The following is a 16,533-nucleotide window of genomic DNA, read 5'->3' on the forward strand; positions in this document are numbered from 1 at the left end:
CTGGACAGAACCAACGCCACTGTATGGGTTCCCCTCAAGTGGACAGAACCAACGCCACTGTATGGGTTCCCCTCAAGTGGACAGAACCAACGCCACTGTGTGGGGTCCCCTCACCTGGACAGAACCAACGCCACTGTATGGGTTCCCCTCAAGTGGACAGAACCAACGCCACTGTATGGGGTCCCCTCACCTGGACAGAAACAACGCCATGGTGTGGGTTCCCCTTCAGTCAGACTGAACTAATGCTGCGGTGTAGGTTCCCTCTACCGGACCAACGCTGCCACTGTGTTTCTGCATAAATGTTGAGTTTTTCTTCTGTTGTTCCTTTTAAGCCGCTCTGCTAAAATTAAGATGTTCGTTGTGGAAGACTTCCTGAGATCTTCCACCTTGGTCAGAGTTCCTGAAGGTTATCATTTGGACTTTGGCAGCTTTTCAGGAGCTTCAGATGTTTTTCTTTTTAAGCCGATTTAAATGGAAAGCATTAGTTCGTTTAGGGATTGAATGCTGGCTGATTTTATAACCATGGTCAGAGGAGTCGCCCCCTGCTGGCCAATAGAGGGACTGGAACTGGTTCAGTTCAGCATGAAGCCTGATGGCAAACATGGAGGAACACAGACTCTGAAGGTCGCTCTGAAGCGCCTCCATCGCCTTGGAGATTCAGGTTGGTAGGGATGTTCAGGAGGTTATTGAAATGTGACTGAATCCAGTCAGATGTTTGGATCAACAAGGTTCTGTCACCTATAAAGAACCAAACCCTTGAGAAACGGATTATTGAGATTAAGTTCAGCCCTTTTTATATCAAAATGTTACATGTGAGAACAAGTTCTGGTTCTGGTGACGTGTCCAAACTAAAGTCCATGGAAAGATGTTTTCTTCATTCTTAATTTCAGTCCAGGAAACCTTTAGCAGCTGAAACTCAGAAGGTTCTATCAGCTGGACTGGTTTGCCATCAGACTGAACCGTTGACGTCAGCTAATGACATCCTGACTTCTCGTTTCGGAACCGGTTCCGTCTCCTTCAGCCCAAATGGGTTTCAGAATGAAGAGCTGGAGGAAAAGTATTCAGATATTCAACAGGACCATCAGAACCAGCAACGGCCTCTTCAACAGGAGAGCTGGATAACTTTAACATCATCGTTTTCAGGACAAGTCAGCATATAAATCAGTAGACAAACCGGTTCAGAACCATTACACGTGGGTTATAATGGACCCTTATGTTGCAGTTTTAGTGTCTGCAGATCCATCTGAGACTGTCAGAGATCTGCTGAAGGTCCAGGTCACCCAGATTCCTCAGATGAACAGAGTTCTGAAGACGCAGTGAAGCTTCCAGGAAGTGTGAAGAAGCGCCACAGGAACCCGTCCTGCAAAGAATTCGCTCTGCTCAGCAGAACCCTTCCTCCCCTCAGAGAGGTTACAGTTCTCCTCCCGAGCGCCGCCACGAGCCAGACGGTCCGAATGGGCCCGACCTGCTCAGGGCCCAGCTGCTCCACCACCGCTCTCAGCACATGGAGATGGTGACGTTGATGCCCAGGTTCCCGTTGTCGGCGAACAGGTGAGCGATGGAGGTATCGAACACCAGGCAGTCGCTGTTGACGATGGCGGCTGCCACCCCGTCGTGGATGGAGCGGGGTGTGGCCTCCCAGGTGAGGCGACGCCGGTTCCCGTTGAGTTCCAGGCGGTAGGCGAAGTTCTCAGCCTGCTTCCTGGTGCCGATGAGCAGCACCACGGCGAAGAACTGCTGGTGACCCTCGTACTTCTCCTGCTTCTCCAGAACCAGCATGAAGTGATGGCTGAAGCACGACTGCATCATGACCCAGTCCACGGCGCCAGGCAGGTTGATGTCCGTCGCTAGGAACACGATGTCCTCCCCCTGCAGGCAGCCAGAGGTTAGAACAAGTTCCAGACTGGATCATATGTTGGTTCTGACCCATGTGTGTGTTGGTTCTGACCTGCAGCGTGGTAATGGACTTGTGAGCGTGCATCAGGTGGGGCATGACGGCCTCCAGCGGTCCGGCCCACTTGCAGGTGGCCCCCGGACAGGGACAGGTGTAGGGCCTGAACTCGCAGACCTCCTCATGCTCTGGTTTCTCACTGTGGTGCAGAGACAGCAGGCAGCCGGCGGAGGAGTACTGCAGGGGAAAGAACACGGTTACAGAACCAGAACCTGGACCGGCCCAAAAACACCTCCTCCTCCAGACCAGAACCACCTCCACATGAAGCTCTGCTCCCTCATGGAGGCGGAGCCTGAGGAGCAGAAGGCAGCTGCTTTATCACTCATTAATCTGCCAATAATTTAGCTCCAAATTAATGAAGAGCACCGTTTCCATGGAAACGCTCCTGATCATTAAACCAGCTGAGGAATAAAAGATGATGAACAGCAGGGGGCAGCAAAGCTGCAGAAGCAAAGGAACCGGAAAAACTATTCTAAACTTTGGAAGCAGGAGGTGGGCTCCAGATGGAGGTCCTGGTCCGGTTCTGTCCCAGCAGAACCTCAGGCCTTCCAGCTGAGAACAGCTGCTCCTTCAGACGCTTAAAATACTTTTGAAATGCTGGTGAAGATTCTCAGTCATCCAGGTCATTCAGAAAAAGTAAAAAAAAAAAAAAAAAAACGACTAGACTTTTTTTTTTTTTTTTCCCAATCAGGAAGTTTATTCAAGTTTGATATTTTGAATTTAATAAGCTTCCTGGGTGGGAAGAGAAACGTCTTCAAACTTGGAAACAAAGTCCTGTCGTTTGTTTTTCAACTTTTTTGGAATACTTTTAAAACTTTGGGTCTCCAGGTTCTCTCCGGGTTCTGCTGCAGTAAAATGGGTCAGGACTGCAGGTCCGACTGTCCCCTCCTGTTTGGGATGCGCTCTGACAGCAGGTCTGACCCGTTTGACCACAATCCATGTTGTGGATGTGGACGGTCCAGATGTGTGACCCAGAACTGCTGACTCAGCTCCTGGAGAAGATGTCCTGGTTCTGGTGGCTCTACCAGCCAAAGGTGGGTACTCGAGTTTGTGACTCGTACTCGAGTCGCACTTAAGTCGCATATTTAATGACTTCAGACTCGACTTAGACTTGCATTTGAAGGACTTCAGACTCGTCCGAGACTCGCAATTTCCGACTTCTGAACTATATATATATTTTTAAGCGTTTTTTGTTTTACTAACTTGACTGATCACCGCTCGCCTTACTTGCACACAGCAGAGGTAAAAAAAAAAAAAAAAACGGCAGAGGGGCTTTCAAACAGTCATGTAGCAGTTTAAGATAATGATCATTCCATAGATTTAATAGTGACCTTTAAGCTATACCATCTCAGTGAAGGAGATAAAAACACAAGGAGAAACAAGCAAGCACGCAAATAGACTTGAGACTTGACTTGGACTTAAGCTCTCAAGACTTCAAACTTGACTTGGACTTGCAAAAAATGACTTGTGAACATGTCTGCTACCAGCTGGTGACATTCTGCTCTGCATCTTCTGATGTTTCTCTGAGGAACCATAGAGTCTAGTGGCTCTTCAGGTTCTGACTCGGTTCCTGTCAAGTCTCTGATCAAATATAGAAAAGACCTATCAGAGAAAAGCGCTGATTCTGACGGACAAGAACCGAACACAGATGGGTATGGATTAAAGATCCAGCTCTAGATGCGGTTCTGTTTAGTTGGTCTGTGGCTGAGGAGCATTTGGACCATCTGAGGGTCCATCGTTCCCCATTAAGACAACTGGGTTAAGCTGGAGAAGAAGTCACAGTAGAAGAAGTCCAGCGGTCCTCATGAGGATGTTCAGTCGTCACTGAGCCCTATGAGCCCAGTCTGATAAACTAGATCTATAGAAGGAGCCAGCAGAACCTCCCACCCCTGGCTGTGCCAGGGACAGACCCTGATCTGGACCCTGATCCGGTTCTATAGGCCGAGACTATCAGATAATGGCTAAAAGAAATCATGAAGGTTAGACGAGCTGTACGCTACCGTTCAAGCATTCCAGAGACGTAAATTAGATTTTACCAACCCAATGACAGGAAGTCACACAGACCGAGAACAAAGAAAGGTCAAAGTCAAGGTGCGACCTCTGGTGGTCAACCCAGGAACAGGTTTGCTAAAAATATAAAAACTGTATTAGTAGTATTTACTGACGCAAACGTTTCATTTATCAGAACCACTGAGGTCCAAAACCTGTTCAGAAGACATTGACAGTCAGTTTCTTTAAGGATGTTTGTTAGCTAAAGAGCTAGCCAACAGAGTGCAGCACCCTAGGGGCTCACTATGGAGCGCCATCAGAGATCCTAACTCCCAGCATCGGTCAGACTTTAGAACCATTACTGGAACCAGTGGAACCACCACTCAGACTCTCCAAATGCTCCGCATCTCTGCTGGTGTTTGTAGCTCTTTCACTCTTCATAAAGTCTCTTGCTGTTTTTCATAAACAAATAATCTGCAGTTACTCTATATAAAACTAGGTCAAAAGAAGCTTTGGTCGTTTCTTCTAAAATTTAAACTGTTTTTCTCTCCTTACGCTTTGATTTTATCCACCGAGTTCTACTAGACTATACTGCACTATTAAAAAACCAGAGCAGAAGATCCAAACCAGGTAAAAATCTGATGGACCCACGACTGGCAGATTCAGTCCATTGATGTCGTCTGCAGGATTATGATGAGATGATGTCATGAAGCCCAGAGGAGAAGTTGAGTAGGAGCTTCTGGCTCTCGGTAAACAAACCAGTCTGCTGCTGGTTCTCCTGGTTTTGGACCACAGCCTTGCAAACAGAGGAAGGATTCCTCCGGTTTCATTTCAAACCAGAGCGACATAAAGGCAGCAAGAACCCAGGAATCCGATAGAAGGAATCTAGAAGCTGGAAACATGCAGTGAGGAGGTTTAGAACCTCCATCCTGACGGAGCAGCCATCCCAATCAAAGAGAAAACTGATAGCAGCTCTAAAACACAGACAGATGAGGTCAGAGAATGGATCTCTGGTTGGTTCTGAGCAGCAAGCAGCAGAAAGAAAACCAAGGAGCAGGTTAGGAGTCAGGTTTCAGCCGCAGAAGAACCCGACACCTGGGGAGTGTTTGAGGAGATCAGATCAACAGGAAGCAGCAGAGATCAAAGGCAGTCAGGCTAAAAGGCCCAATGGTTAAAAGCTGGTTATCGTGGTGGCTGCTGGGGAACTGGCCCGATGCTGGTTAACGGGCTGGACACTGGCTGAAGGGCCGGATGCTAGGAAACGGGGCGGACGCTGGGAAACGGTGGGGAGGCTGGGAAACGGGGCGGACGCTGGGAAACGGCGGGGAGGCTGGGAAACGGGGCGGACGCTGGGAAACGGCGGGGAGGCTGGGAAACGGGGCGGACGCTGGGAAACGGCGGGGAGGCTGGGAAACGGAGTGGCTGCTGGATAAAGGGGCGGCAGCTGGGTAACGGTGTGGAATGGGGACGGAAGCTGGGTAACCGCACCTAATTGGAAACGGGGCGGACGCTGGGTAACAGGGTAGGCGCTGGGTAACGGCGACTAATTGGAAACGGGGCGGACGCCGGGTAAAGGGGCGGATGCCGGATAACGGGGAGGATGCTGGATAACGGGACGGATGCTGGATAACGGGGAGGATGCTGGATAACGGGGAGGATGCTGGGTAACGGGGAGGATGCTGGGTAACGGGGAGGATGCTGGGTAACGGGGAGGATGCTGGATAACGGGACGGATGCTGGGTAACTGGTTTAGCTCTCAGTTTTCAGGACTTTCAAGCAATCAGTGGCATTGATAATCTTTGTGTTTATGGACCGTTTCTGTCCCGACGGCGCTGGATGGACCGGGTCCATAATGGCGGAGCCAGCCCAGCAGGAAAGGCAGGCAGGGTGTGGGGCAGAACATGGAGACTCGATAGAGCTGCAACGACGAGCCGACCAGCTGATTATTACAGAACCAACAGCTGCTGCAATGTTCTAACTGCCACAGAAAAGAAGAGAACTGGGTTCTGGAAGAAGAAATTTCTTTTCCTAAAGCCTCCAAGCAGGACAGGAAGAACCGGATCAGATCCCCACCAGGTACTAATCTCCCAGTAAATGGACCAGAACTCAGGTCTTGTCCTCTCTGACATGATGAGACCACATCCTCTGCTGCTGCAGAACCAGCCCCATCATCAGCCCACCACCACTGTGCTTCAGAGAGGGATAATGTCCAATTTGTTCTAGATGTCTCAGACCGGGATCCAGACCCACCAAACCTGATTTAAAACATTTATAAATTACTGCATTTTGTCTGACGACTGTGTCTAACTTCACTTGCGCCGCTTCTCCTGTTAATATGGTAAAGCGGTCCAGAGCGTCCAGCACCAGGCTGCATGCGACACTAATTAGCCAATGAGCTGCTGTCAGTCTGGGTTGCTGCTGCTGCTACTTTTAGAAACAGCAGGCAAACCTGTGGCAAGCCGGGCGATGGGAGAGAAGGAAAAGATGATGAGAAAAAGAGAGCAGAGAAAGTGTGGACTGCTGGGTGAACTGGTGAAAGAAAGTGAAATGATGCTCAAAGATGACCCTGAACATTTAAAGGATGTTTGGCTCAACCTGATGCTGTGAAGCAGGATTCTCCACCATGAACAGCATCAGAAATAAATATGGACCCAGGCTCAGAATGAGCTCCTTGATTTGTGCTTTAGAACGGCTTAGTCTCCATTAAACCCAGGTTTAAAGCCTTGCAGGGCAGCATAAAGCCCACTGCCAACATTAAGACATGAAAAAGAAAAAAAAACAACTGTCAGTTCAGGTGTTTTATAAAATATGTGAATCCTGGTTCTGATGGAAGTTCTGGTCAGGAAAAGATCCAGATGAGACTCACAGAACCACATGAGGAAACATCTGGTCCATCATCAGACATTCTGACCCAGTGGAGCCTTCAGGTCTGATCCACTTCCTGCTGGGAGCAGAACCGTGGCCCGGATGCTTCCAGAACCCTGAGCTGCTCCCAGGTTCTCCTTCTCTGGTGATACTTCTGAACCCAAACAGTTTGGATCAGAACCTTCTGGGCTCAGCTTTCAGTTCAGTCCATTTCACTTTTAAGGAGTCTGGAACAGAACCAGAACCTGCTGACTGGGTCAAACTGGACCAGTATAACTTCATCTGCAGCTTCGGGTCAGAACCAAACAGGAAGGACCCAGAGAGCTGGAGTTCTGGCCCCTGGGGATCCGCCAGAACCAGAAACCCAGATGAGTCCTGATAGCATCATGTTCCGAGGAAGGAGAACATCATCTTCATCACCTGAGCAACGAACAGGTGCAAGTTCTGGATCAGAACCGGACGGATCCAAACTACAGCTTTGTTTTGGATCAGACGGAATCCCCATGACGTCACCTGACACGAGCGCATGTACGAGGAAGTCGCGTGCGAAGTGAGCGGTGTTTCCGTGGCGGACCGGTTCTGGTCGCGGTCCCGGTTCTGGTTCCTACCTTGCAGGGGAAGGGCAGCGTGGAGGCCACCCTCTCCATGGCCAGGTTCCGGATGCTGGGGCTAAGCGGGCCGCGGCAGGTCGGGCAGCAGCTCAGCTTCTGGCGGCACTGGTTGCAGACCAGGTGACCCGCCTGGCACTGCAGGATGGGCGGCAGCACGTAGTCGAAGCACACCGGGCACTCGAACAGAGCCGTCAGCTCCGGGGCCGGTCCGGGAACCCCGGCAGAAGGGGGCAGGGAGCCGGCGGGGGACGGAGCCACCGAACCTGACCCGGTGACGGTAGCCTGGACACCGGCGGCCCCGTGCTTCCCCCCGCCTGCCTTACCGGCCCCCAGCCCCCCTCCTCCGGCTGAGGACGGGCGGCTCATGGCTGTCTGCTGAGGTCCGGTCCAGTCAGCGGCCCAGCAGGCGGTACAATCATTTACTGTTTACAACCCGGACGTCCCTCCGGGCCGCAGAGATCCAACATGGCGGCCACTAGTTTGTATTCGTTTGCGTCCCTGACCGCGGGCTCCCATTGGCTGGTTCAGGTTGGAGTGACAGGTTGTCAGCCAATCAGAGAGGAGGGGCGAAACATTACATAATGTTCCAAAGTGAAACAAACAGAAAAACTTCATTAAACTAATGAAATGGTTGGTTTCTCATCAAACATCTGAGCTAAAAACAATAAATAAACACATTTAACGGAAACTTTAGCTCAATAATGAAAAAAAAATGCTGATTATTTTGCATTTTTTATGATTCATATAAACTTCATTGATTCCAAAGAAAGTGAAATGTTGCTGTAAGTCAGATTAGTCAGATGTTTCCAAAGAGTGGGTTTAGATACTGAAGAATGAGGGAGATCTCCTGCAGACAGGGGCAGCTCTGACCTCAGTGTGATCATCTGGGTGGTCCTTCATGGTGAGAACAATTCTGTCCACATGCTGAATACATATCGGAAAGCATGTCCATGTTATGGTGTCAAAAGTTAAAAACATGACATAGAAAGGGAGGGGGGGGATTTACCATTATGCCATACTAGGCAGTTGCCTAGGGCCCCAAGTTCCTGGCGGGCTCCACAAAACTCTGTTTACATGTATCGTTAATAAAACTATTCCTTATTATTATAATTATGTTTTTGATAAAAATATTTTTGCTAAAATGCCATCAGAACGCTTATAATAATAAGTGTGTCTCAGCCCCCCCCCCTTCAGTGTCCACCATATTGGATCAGTCCATGTGCTGCACATGTTCAGAAAGGTCCAAACAGATGCAAAGAGCAGTGTTGCCAACTTAGCGCTTTAGTCGCTATATTTAGCCACTTTTCAGACCCCTCTANCATCCAAATGAAAAATGGATAACAGATAAGCAGATCATGGCTTGTCTACAGTGAAAAGAAGGACTGGGTTATTTACTTTGGCCTTTTTGGAAACAAAACACAGAACAATCTATTAGCGTTTACTGATGTTAACCCTCTGATAACTATGGTGTTTTCCTGTTGCCTGGCCTGGTTGATAGATGTAAACGCTCAGCTCTGGGAACTTTCTGGCCTAGTTGTTTGGCCTCTGTGTTATTTACGGACACACAATAGGCTCATTGAATGGTACCGCTTCCCTGACAGACTATATTAAATCTTGGTATTTCAATAAAATGGCCACTAGGGGCCCGGCTGTGAGATTCAGTTAGAACCAAAAGTTCTCCTCTTTCCGCTAGAGTCAGTGAGATCCGAAAGTTCTCTTGGTTCTGTTAGAGTCTGCAAGACCAGAAGTTTATTCTTGTTCCAGTCAGTGAGACCCAACAGCTCTCCCAGTTCCATCAGTGTCAGTGAGACTCGAAAGTTTTCCCAACTCCATTAGAGTCAGTGGGACTCGAAAGTTCTCCTAGTTCTGCTAGAGTCAGGGAGACTCAAAAATTATCCTGGCTCTGTTAGAGTCAGTGAGACCTGAAAGTTCTCCTGGTTCTATTAGAGTCAGGGAGATCCGAAAGTTCCTCTGGTTCTGTTAGAGTCAGTGAGACCTGAATGTTCTCCTGGCTCTATTAGAGTCAGTCAGACCCAAAAGTTCTTCTGGTTCCACAAGAGTAAATGAGACCCAAAGGTTCTCCTTGTTCTGTTAGAGTCAGTGAGACCTGGAAGTTCTCCTAGCTCCGTTAGAGTCAGTGAGACACAACAGCTCTCCCGGTTCCATCAGTGTCAGTGAGACCCAAAAGTTCTCCCGGTTCCATCAGAGTCACGGGGACCAAAAGATGCTCCTGGCTCCATTGGAGTCATTGAGAGCCGAAAATTATCCTGGCTCTGTTAGCATCACTGAGATCTGAAGGTTCTCCTGACTCTATTACAGTCAGTGAGACCAAAAAGTCTCCTGGTTCTGTTAAAGTCAGGGAGACCCGGAAGGTCTCCTAGCTCCATTAGAGTCAGTGACACCTGAAAGTTCTCCTTGTTCTGTTAGAGTCAGTGAGACCCAAAAGTTCCTCTGGTTCTGTTAGAGTCAGTGAGACCCAAATCTTGTCCTTAATCCATTAAAGTAATTGAGACTCGAAAGTTCTTCCTGACTCCATTAGAGTCAGTGGAACTTGAAAGTTCTCCTGGTTCTGCTAGAGTCAGGGAGACCCGAAAATTATCCTGGCTCTGTTAGAGTCAGTGAGACCTGAAAGTTCTCCTAGTTCTATTAGAGTCAGTGAGATCCGAAAGTTCTCCTGGTTCTGTTAGAGTCAGTGAGACCTGTATGTTCTCCTGGCTCTATTAGAGTCAGTCAGACCCAAAAGTTCTTCTGGTTCCATGAGAGTAAGTGAGACCCAAAGGTTCTCCTTGTTCTGTTAGAGTCAATGAAACCCGGAAGTTCTCCTAGCTCCATTAGAGTCAGGGAGACCCGAAAATTCTCCCTGGTTCTGTTAGAGTCAGTGAGACCCGAAAGTTCTCCTGCTTCTATTAGAGTCAGTGAGACCCAAAAGTTCCTCTGGTTCTGTTAGAGTCAGTTAGACCCGAATCTTCTCCTTAATCCTTTAAAGTCATTGAGACTTGAAAGTTCTCATGACTCCATTAGAGTCAGTGGGACTTGAAAGTTCTCCTAGTTCTGCTAGAGTCAGGGAGACCCGAAAGTTCTCTTTGCTCAATTAGAGTCAGGGAGACCCGAAAGTTCTCCTATTTCTGTTAGAGTCAGTGAGACCCAAAGGTTTGGTCCAAATGGGACTTACCTTTTTTAACTTGCTGTGAGTCAGTAGATATGACCCGAACCAGAGGTTCTGCTCAGTGGGCCTGTGTCAGGGATCCGTCCTGCAGAGTGAGCGCTCCTGTCTGCAGCTTCTATCTGTGACTGTTTGGAGTTTTCTCCTAACATGGTGTTCAGCCATCGGAGCACTAAGTGCCCGTCATACCTCCAAACCGCTGCAGAGAAGCTCACACCTCCATCAGCACCAGCCCCTCCCCCTCAGCCTCTCTCCACCGCTCAGGTTGGATTGGGCTGCCAGAACCTCCGCTTGCTCATCGGGTCAGTAACAGGATGGAGCTCCGCTGCAGAACCTCAGTCGTCCTGCTACTTCTTCTGTTACCAGGTAAGATTGGTACAGGATTTTCCAAAAACAGTTTGATTTGAACTATAGCCTGACCAGAACCATCTGTAAGTTCTTCAAACCTCTGGATCTCAGCTGGTTCTTCTTCAGATTCTATCATGTTGATTTGATGGATGTGTTGTTGTAGGGGTGGGGTGGGGGGGTGACTGATATGCAGAGCTTTTCTGTTCTATTCACTTCTGCTGCAGTTTTTCAGTAAGAATGTAACAGAACCAACCAGAACCGCTTCATAATAGGAAATAATTGGATCAGGTTCTGACCTAAATCCTAAAGTTCGGACTACAAACAGAACTTTTGCAGAATTTGTGGCTGAGCAAACATCTACCTGGTTCTGTTACCCAACCTCCATCTTCTGAAACATCAGAGCAGATGACTGCCATCAGATAAACTGAAGGCAGTTGATTTCCTGTCTGGTTCTGGTTCTGATGGATCACTCCTTCTCTTCTGGACCTGGATTTTTCACATAGCAGAGCTTCCTGATTTCAGTGTGACCTTCACGGCGGGTTTGAAGCAGAAGGTGTCCATCAGGATGTGACCGATAGTATGGTTCTGGCTCAGTCCAGATTCGGACCTTTTGGGCCACTGCGCCACTGGTTCGTTTCATAGACCAACTGTGGGACCAGAGCAGCAAACATTAAACATTGAAAACAGTAATGATTGAAGAGGCTTTCTTCAGATCTCAGTCTGGACTCCAAATAATTAAGCTTTCAGTCTTTTTCTGAGCAGAGTGAACCAAAGCCCGGTTCTGTACGGGAACTGGACCCAAGAGCAATAAATTGTAATTTGTACATGGAGAATGAGAGTCAGAACTTCTGTGAGTGATTAATGACAGATGCAGGACGACAGGAGGAGGCATTATGGGTAAAATGGACAAGGGTCCCAGCCAGTGGCAGACTCAGGGGCCGCAGGTAAAGTTCAGTCAGGGGCCTCCACTAAGTCAGCCTCCGTATCCCAGTCGGCCCTGAGTGACAGATTAGGAGGGGCTGCCAGTGTTCAGAGCAATACTATAAACCGTGCTGTTCCTCATTAATAACAGACATACATGTTGGTTTGGAGGGAGCTGACATTTCCAGGACTCTCTATCTTTATTTTAGTTTTTGCTTATCAGTGTTAATATTTCAGTTATTAAGAACTGTTTACATAAAATCATATTAATGTTTTAATACTGACAGCAGCCATGATGATCTAAAGAACCTTTGCATATGTTTCTTTACTCTAAAGGTAAATCGCTATCTTTGTTCGGGGTTGATCCATTTCTTTCTGTTCCTGTTCCAAAGTCAAACCAGGCTCCATCTCTGCTCTGAAATCAGACGTGTTCTCCTGCTGCAGTTATTTTGTTCTTATTGTTTTTATTTCTGCTGTGGACGTGGCAGGCCGACATCCCTGGCCTGAACAGCTGATCTGCTCCTTAGAAATCAGACAGGCTGCTAGTTTATCCCTGCGTGTCGTAGCCAGGGGCGGATTTAGGAAATTTGGGGCCCTAGGCAAAGACGGACAAGTGGCCCACTGAATTAAAAAGACAACACATAAAACAGACCCATTATACAGATAGACATTTTAATAAATACACATACATTATTTGTTATGTTTTGTCCCTCTGTTCTTGTCCCTTTTTCTTATTGTTTTACTCTCTATGTTTTGTATTCAGCTGGTTTTCTATGCCGTCTCAAAAGGAATGAAAGATTTTTTCCAAGCACTAAACTCACTTAGCCGATTGCTGCTTCCTGTGTTTCCAAAAACTTGACGGCAAAAGTAAATAACTGAGTCCTTCCTTTTACTAGACAAGCAATGATCTGCTTATCTGTTCTCCATTTTTCATTTGAATGAAATAATAGCTGCATGAATCATGATAACAGACAAGATAGAGGAGAGCAAGAGGCGGGGTTACCAATCTACTTGCTCTGGAGAGCAGAGTTTGGTTTTATGTTTTCTCCAAAGTCTCCAGTAGCAGAAAAAAGTTGATAGATTTGGCTCTAGGCGTTTTTTTTGCATGAAGCATTCTGATGGCTTTTTAGCTAAAGTATTTTTTTACCGTACCATACCATACCAACTTTATTTATGAAGCACTTTATGCACCGGACCAAAGTGCTGTACACAATCATAAAATACAATAAAATTATAAAATAGGAAAAAAAAACGAGTGTAAAATACTTATTAGTATACAAATAGAATAAAACAAAATTAATGTGCACAAACAAGGAACAGTTGTATTAACCATAAAGGTAAACAGAGTTTTATGGGGCTCCCAGGAACTTGGGGCCCTAGCCAACTGCCTAGTATTGCCTAATGGTAAATCCCCCCCTGGTCGTAGCTCCAGTCCCAGTGCCGTATTGGCGCAGCTACCATCTTGTTTTTCTTCCCATTCATTGTCAGGTTGTGGCGGAGCAGGTAGCGATTATATGAAAGCTGAGACACGAAGAGCTGGCAGCAACGAACATCAAGCTATGCACCGGTGTCATCAGACAAACAGACTACAGCAACAAAGTTTACAACATATTTCTACAACTCCTCATCTTCAGCTGTGTTCAGATGAAGGTTGGAGCCGTTCTGGTCCCCCTAGACCCAGGGACAATAAGGGACAGTGTCTCTAAGCCCCCTGAGGGAGAGTGTCTCACATCCACTGAGGGAGAGTGTCTCCAAGCCCCCTGAAGGACAGCATCTCCACATCTGCTGAGGGACAGTGTCTTCAATGCCCCTGAGGGAGAGCATCTCCATGTCCTCTCAGGGACAGTAACTCCACACCCCATGAGGGACAGAGACAACACGCTCGCTGAGGGACAGCGTTTCCAGGTCTTATAAGAGACAGTGTCAACATGTCCCCTGAGGAACAGCATCTCTAAGCCCCCTGAGGAACAGTGTCTCCACATCCCATGAGGGCCCACCCATCATCTCAGCAGAACCAGTCCTGTGTCCAACCCTGACTGGGTCTAACTTGTTGAATCTGTTTGGATGACAAGGATGAAAATCTTTGCTTTGTTTAATCTTAATATTTATGTGAAATGCATTTAGTTTGTTATGCTGTTCTCTTAACAAAACATCCTCTATAAACATGAGATATTTTATTGAATTCAGACAAAAAACAGCAGCTGGACAAGAGAAGCAAAGAGTGTCAGTCAGACCTTCTGGGTTCATTTCTGCACTTCTGTTTGGACAGCGTTGATCTGGCTTCTGTTTCTGTTCTTCAGGCCAGATAAAGCATCTCTAAACATTAATGAATATTTATAATTCCTGTGATAAAAATACATGTTTGACCAAATGATTTGCTTAACGACCAGAACTCGGCTACAAATGGAAAGACTCAAGACTTTTTTGTGACTCTAAGATGAGAACCTTGGCTCTGGGTTTGGGTTCAACCCGTCGCAGCAGAACCGTTTCACTAGAATTACCATATGAGGAAGAATCAGACTCTCCTGTTCATCAGTCATAAGGATCAGAACACTGAGAGCTGGGAGGAAACGTGGATCAGGCCCGGTCTGGTCTGAGCAAAAGGTGCTGCTGCACACAATGTCCTCATCAACACCGGCCTGGAACAGATGTTCTCAGAAGATAACAGACTATGAAGAACATCTCTCCATCCATCATTAACTAAGCAACACATTAAGTAACAGAATAATTCTGGTCCAACACCTTGTTAGGGTTCTGGATCAGCCCATCTGCAGGCAAACAGAGGAGGGAGGGGTCTGTCTGCGGCAGAGGAGCATCGACGCCGCTGCAGCTGTTGATGCAGAGATTAGAACCGGTTCTGAAACGGGACCAGAACAGAACCAGTGACTTAGAACAGTTCTATTGTTAAAAATTAATTAAAAACCCGTGTCTCAGCTAAGCTGCAGGTCTAAAATATACCCGAGCATCATTTACTAGGAAGAACCAACTTTGGACCAAAGCCGAGTCAGTCAGAACCTCTGTCCTCTGAAAGGTTCAGGCTGTTCTGCAGCTGAACCTTCAGCTCTTCATGGATTTCCTTCCTGATTAATGAACCTGCACCGTTTCCCTTCTTACTTATATGGTCACTGGGCTGCAGTGTTTTCTGAGGGTGAAGGCAGCATTGGACATGATGGAGGACGGGAGACAGAACAGATCCAGCTGGTTCTGATTTATCACCTGCAGGGTTTCATGCAGCTCGGACCAGATTGGACTTTCTGTGGGAGGGACGTCAGCTGCAGCTTCAGTTTGTCCAACAGACTCGTTCTAAACTTTCACTCCACCATCTGTGTATAATATACATCATATAAATCTGTTATGATTATAGAGCTTAATTATAGAGATGAATAATTGTTTCTAGTATCTTTATTTCAGACCTCTTTATATCACACTGCAAAAACAATGTAGAAAGAAGTAAAACATTCTTAAATTAAATGTATTTAGCCCTATTTTTAGATGATTTGCCAATGAAATTTGTATTTTTACTCTTTTAATAAGAAAATTAGATAATATGCTTTTGAAATAAGACAATACAATTACTTTTTCTTATTTTAAAATAGTTTAAATTGTCTGGTTCCATTGGGAAAGTGTCTAACTTACCTCCTAAATTCAAGAAAAAATGCCTTAATTTTAAGAAAAAAATTACTTATTGAGTTTTTATGTTTTGCAGTGCAGACTGATGAAACAATTGAAACATTAAAAATTGAAACGTTGCTATTTTATTTTTTAATCTGATTAAAGAATCTACAGGGATTGGACTCCCCTCTTTAAGAATAACAGGCAAACCGAACAGAAGATTCTATGATTTAAACCAAGCCTGTTCGGCCGCTTCCTAAATGTATTTATTATAAAGAACATCATAAAGGACTGATGTTGGAGTTTGAAGGACAAACACTCTCAGGTGCAGACATGTTTATGGATATTCCCCCCACTGAGAACCGGGTTCCAGAGCTTTCAGCAGAACCAGCGGTCTGCTCATCATGGACTGGACCGACGGGATTTAGAGGCCTTCTGAATCCGCCACTCTGAAGATGTTATGAAATGAGAGAGAGATCAGCAGGTTAATTGAGGAGGGAGATGAGCAGCAGCAGCAGCAGCAGCAGCAGGATGTGCAGAGGATTAACTGGAAGAAACGGATCAGAAAAGGACAAAAGCTTTTAATCCAACGCTTCGTGTTTGAAGAAGTAAATATGGGAGAATCATTTAACCTCATCAGAAACGTTCCTCCAGAGATCATCAGAGCTTCCTTTTGGGTTGATCCTGAGCTGCTGAGAAACTCTGACCTTAGTTTGGAGGGTGACCCTGTTGCTAGGGGCAACGCTGTTCTCTTGTTCTTGTTCTGAAATTGATGGAGGAAAAGGAACCAATCAGATTAATAGAAAGGTTGTCATGAAGATTAAATGATTGTCGAATCCTCAGCATCAACTATCTGAGGCTGATACAGCATCACCATGGTTCTGATCCAGTTATTGTTTTGGTCTAGTTTTTGTTCTGATTCAGTAATGGTTCTGTTTCCTCATCATGGTTCTGATCCATTATGGTTCTGATCCAGTAATGGTTCTGTTTCCTCATCATGGTTCTGATCCATTATGGTTCTGATCCAGTTATGGTTCTGTTTCCTCATCATGGTTCTGATCCATTATGGTTCT

General features: G+C 46.6%; 2 protein-coding genes across 2 annotated transcripts in view; one reads left to right on the top strand and one right to left on the bottom strand.

The window, feature by feature from the left end:
• Nucleotides 1–24: 24 nt before the first annotated feature.
• LOC107098992 (E3 ubiquitin-protein ligase Siah2) lies at nucleotides 25–7,903 on the bottom strand. Its single transcript, XM_015396915.1, has 3 exons — nucleotides 7,414–7,903; nucleotides 1,949–2,128; nucleotides 25–1,869 (listed from the first exon to the last, which is right to left on the bottom strand). The coding sequence occupies exons 1-3, from the start codon at nucleotides 7,780–7,782 to the stop codon at nucleotides 1,498–1,500; spliced, it is 921 nt and encodes a 306-aa protein (XP_015252401.1). The 5' UTR covers nucleotides 7,783–7,903; the 3' UTR covers nucleotides 25–1,497.
• Nucleotides 7,904–10,729: 2,826 nt separating this feature from the next.
• The window catches only part of LOC107099001 (neuronal acetylcholine receptor subunit alpha-10-like), a 13,236-nt gene continuing 7,432 nt past the window's right edge, over nucleotides 10,730–16,533 (top strand). The window contains exons 1-2 of the mRNA XM_015396926.1: nucleotides 10,730–10,945; nucleotides 11,450–11,504. Of these exons, the coding sequence (XP_015252412.1) occupies nucleotides 10,730–10,945; nucleotides 11,450–11,504 (271 nt within the window). The remainder of the gene's footprint in view (nucleotides 10,946–11,449; nucleotides 11,505–16,533) is intronic.

This window comes from Cyprinodon variegatus, unplaced genomic scaffold (assembly GCF_000732505.1).
Source record: "Cyprinodon variegatus isolate N-32 unplaced genomic scaffold, C_variegatus-1.0 Scaffold830, whole genome shotgun sequence".
Taxonomy (NCBI): Eukaryota; Metazoa; Chordata; class Actinopteri; order Cyprinodontiformes; family Cyprinodontidae; genus Cyprinodon; species Cyprinodon variegatus.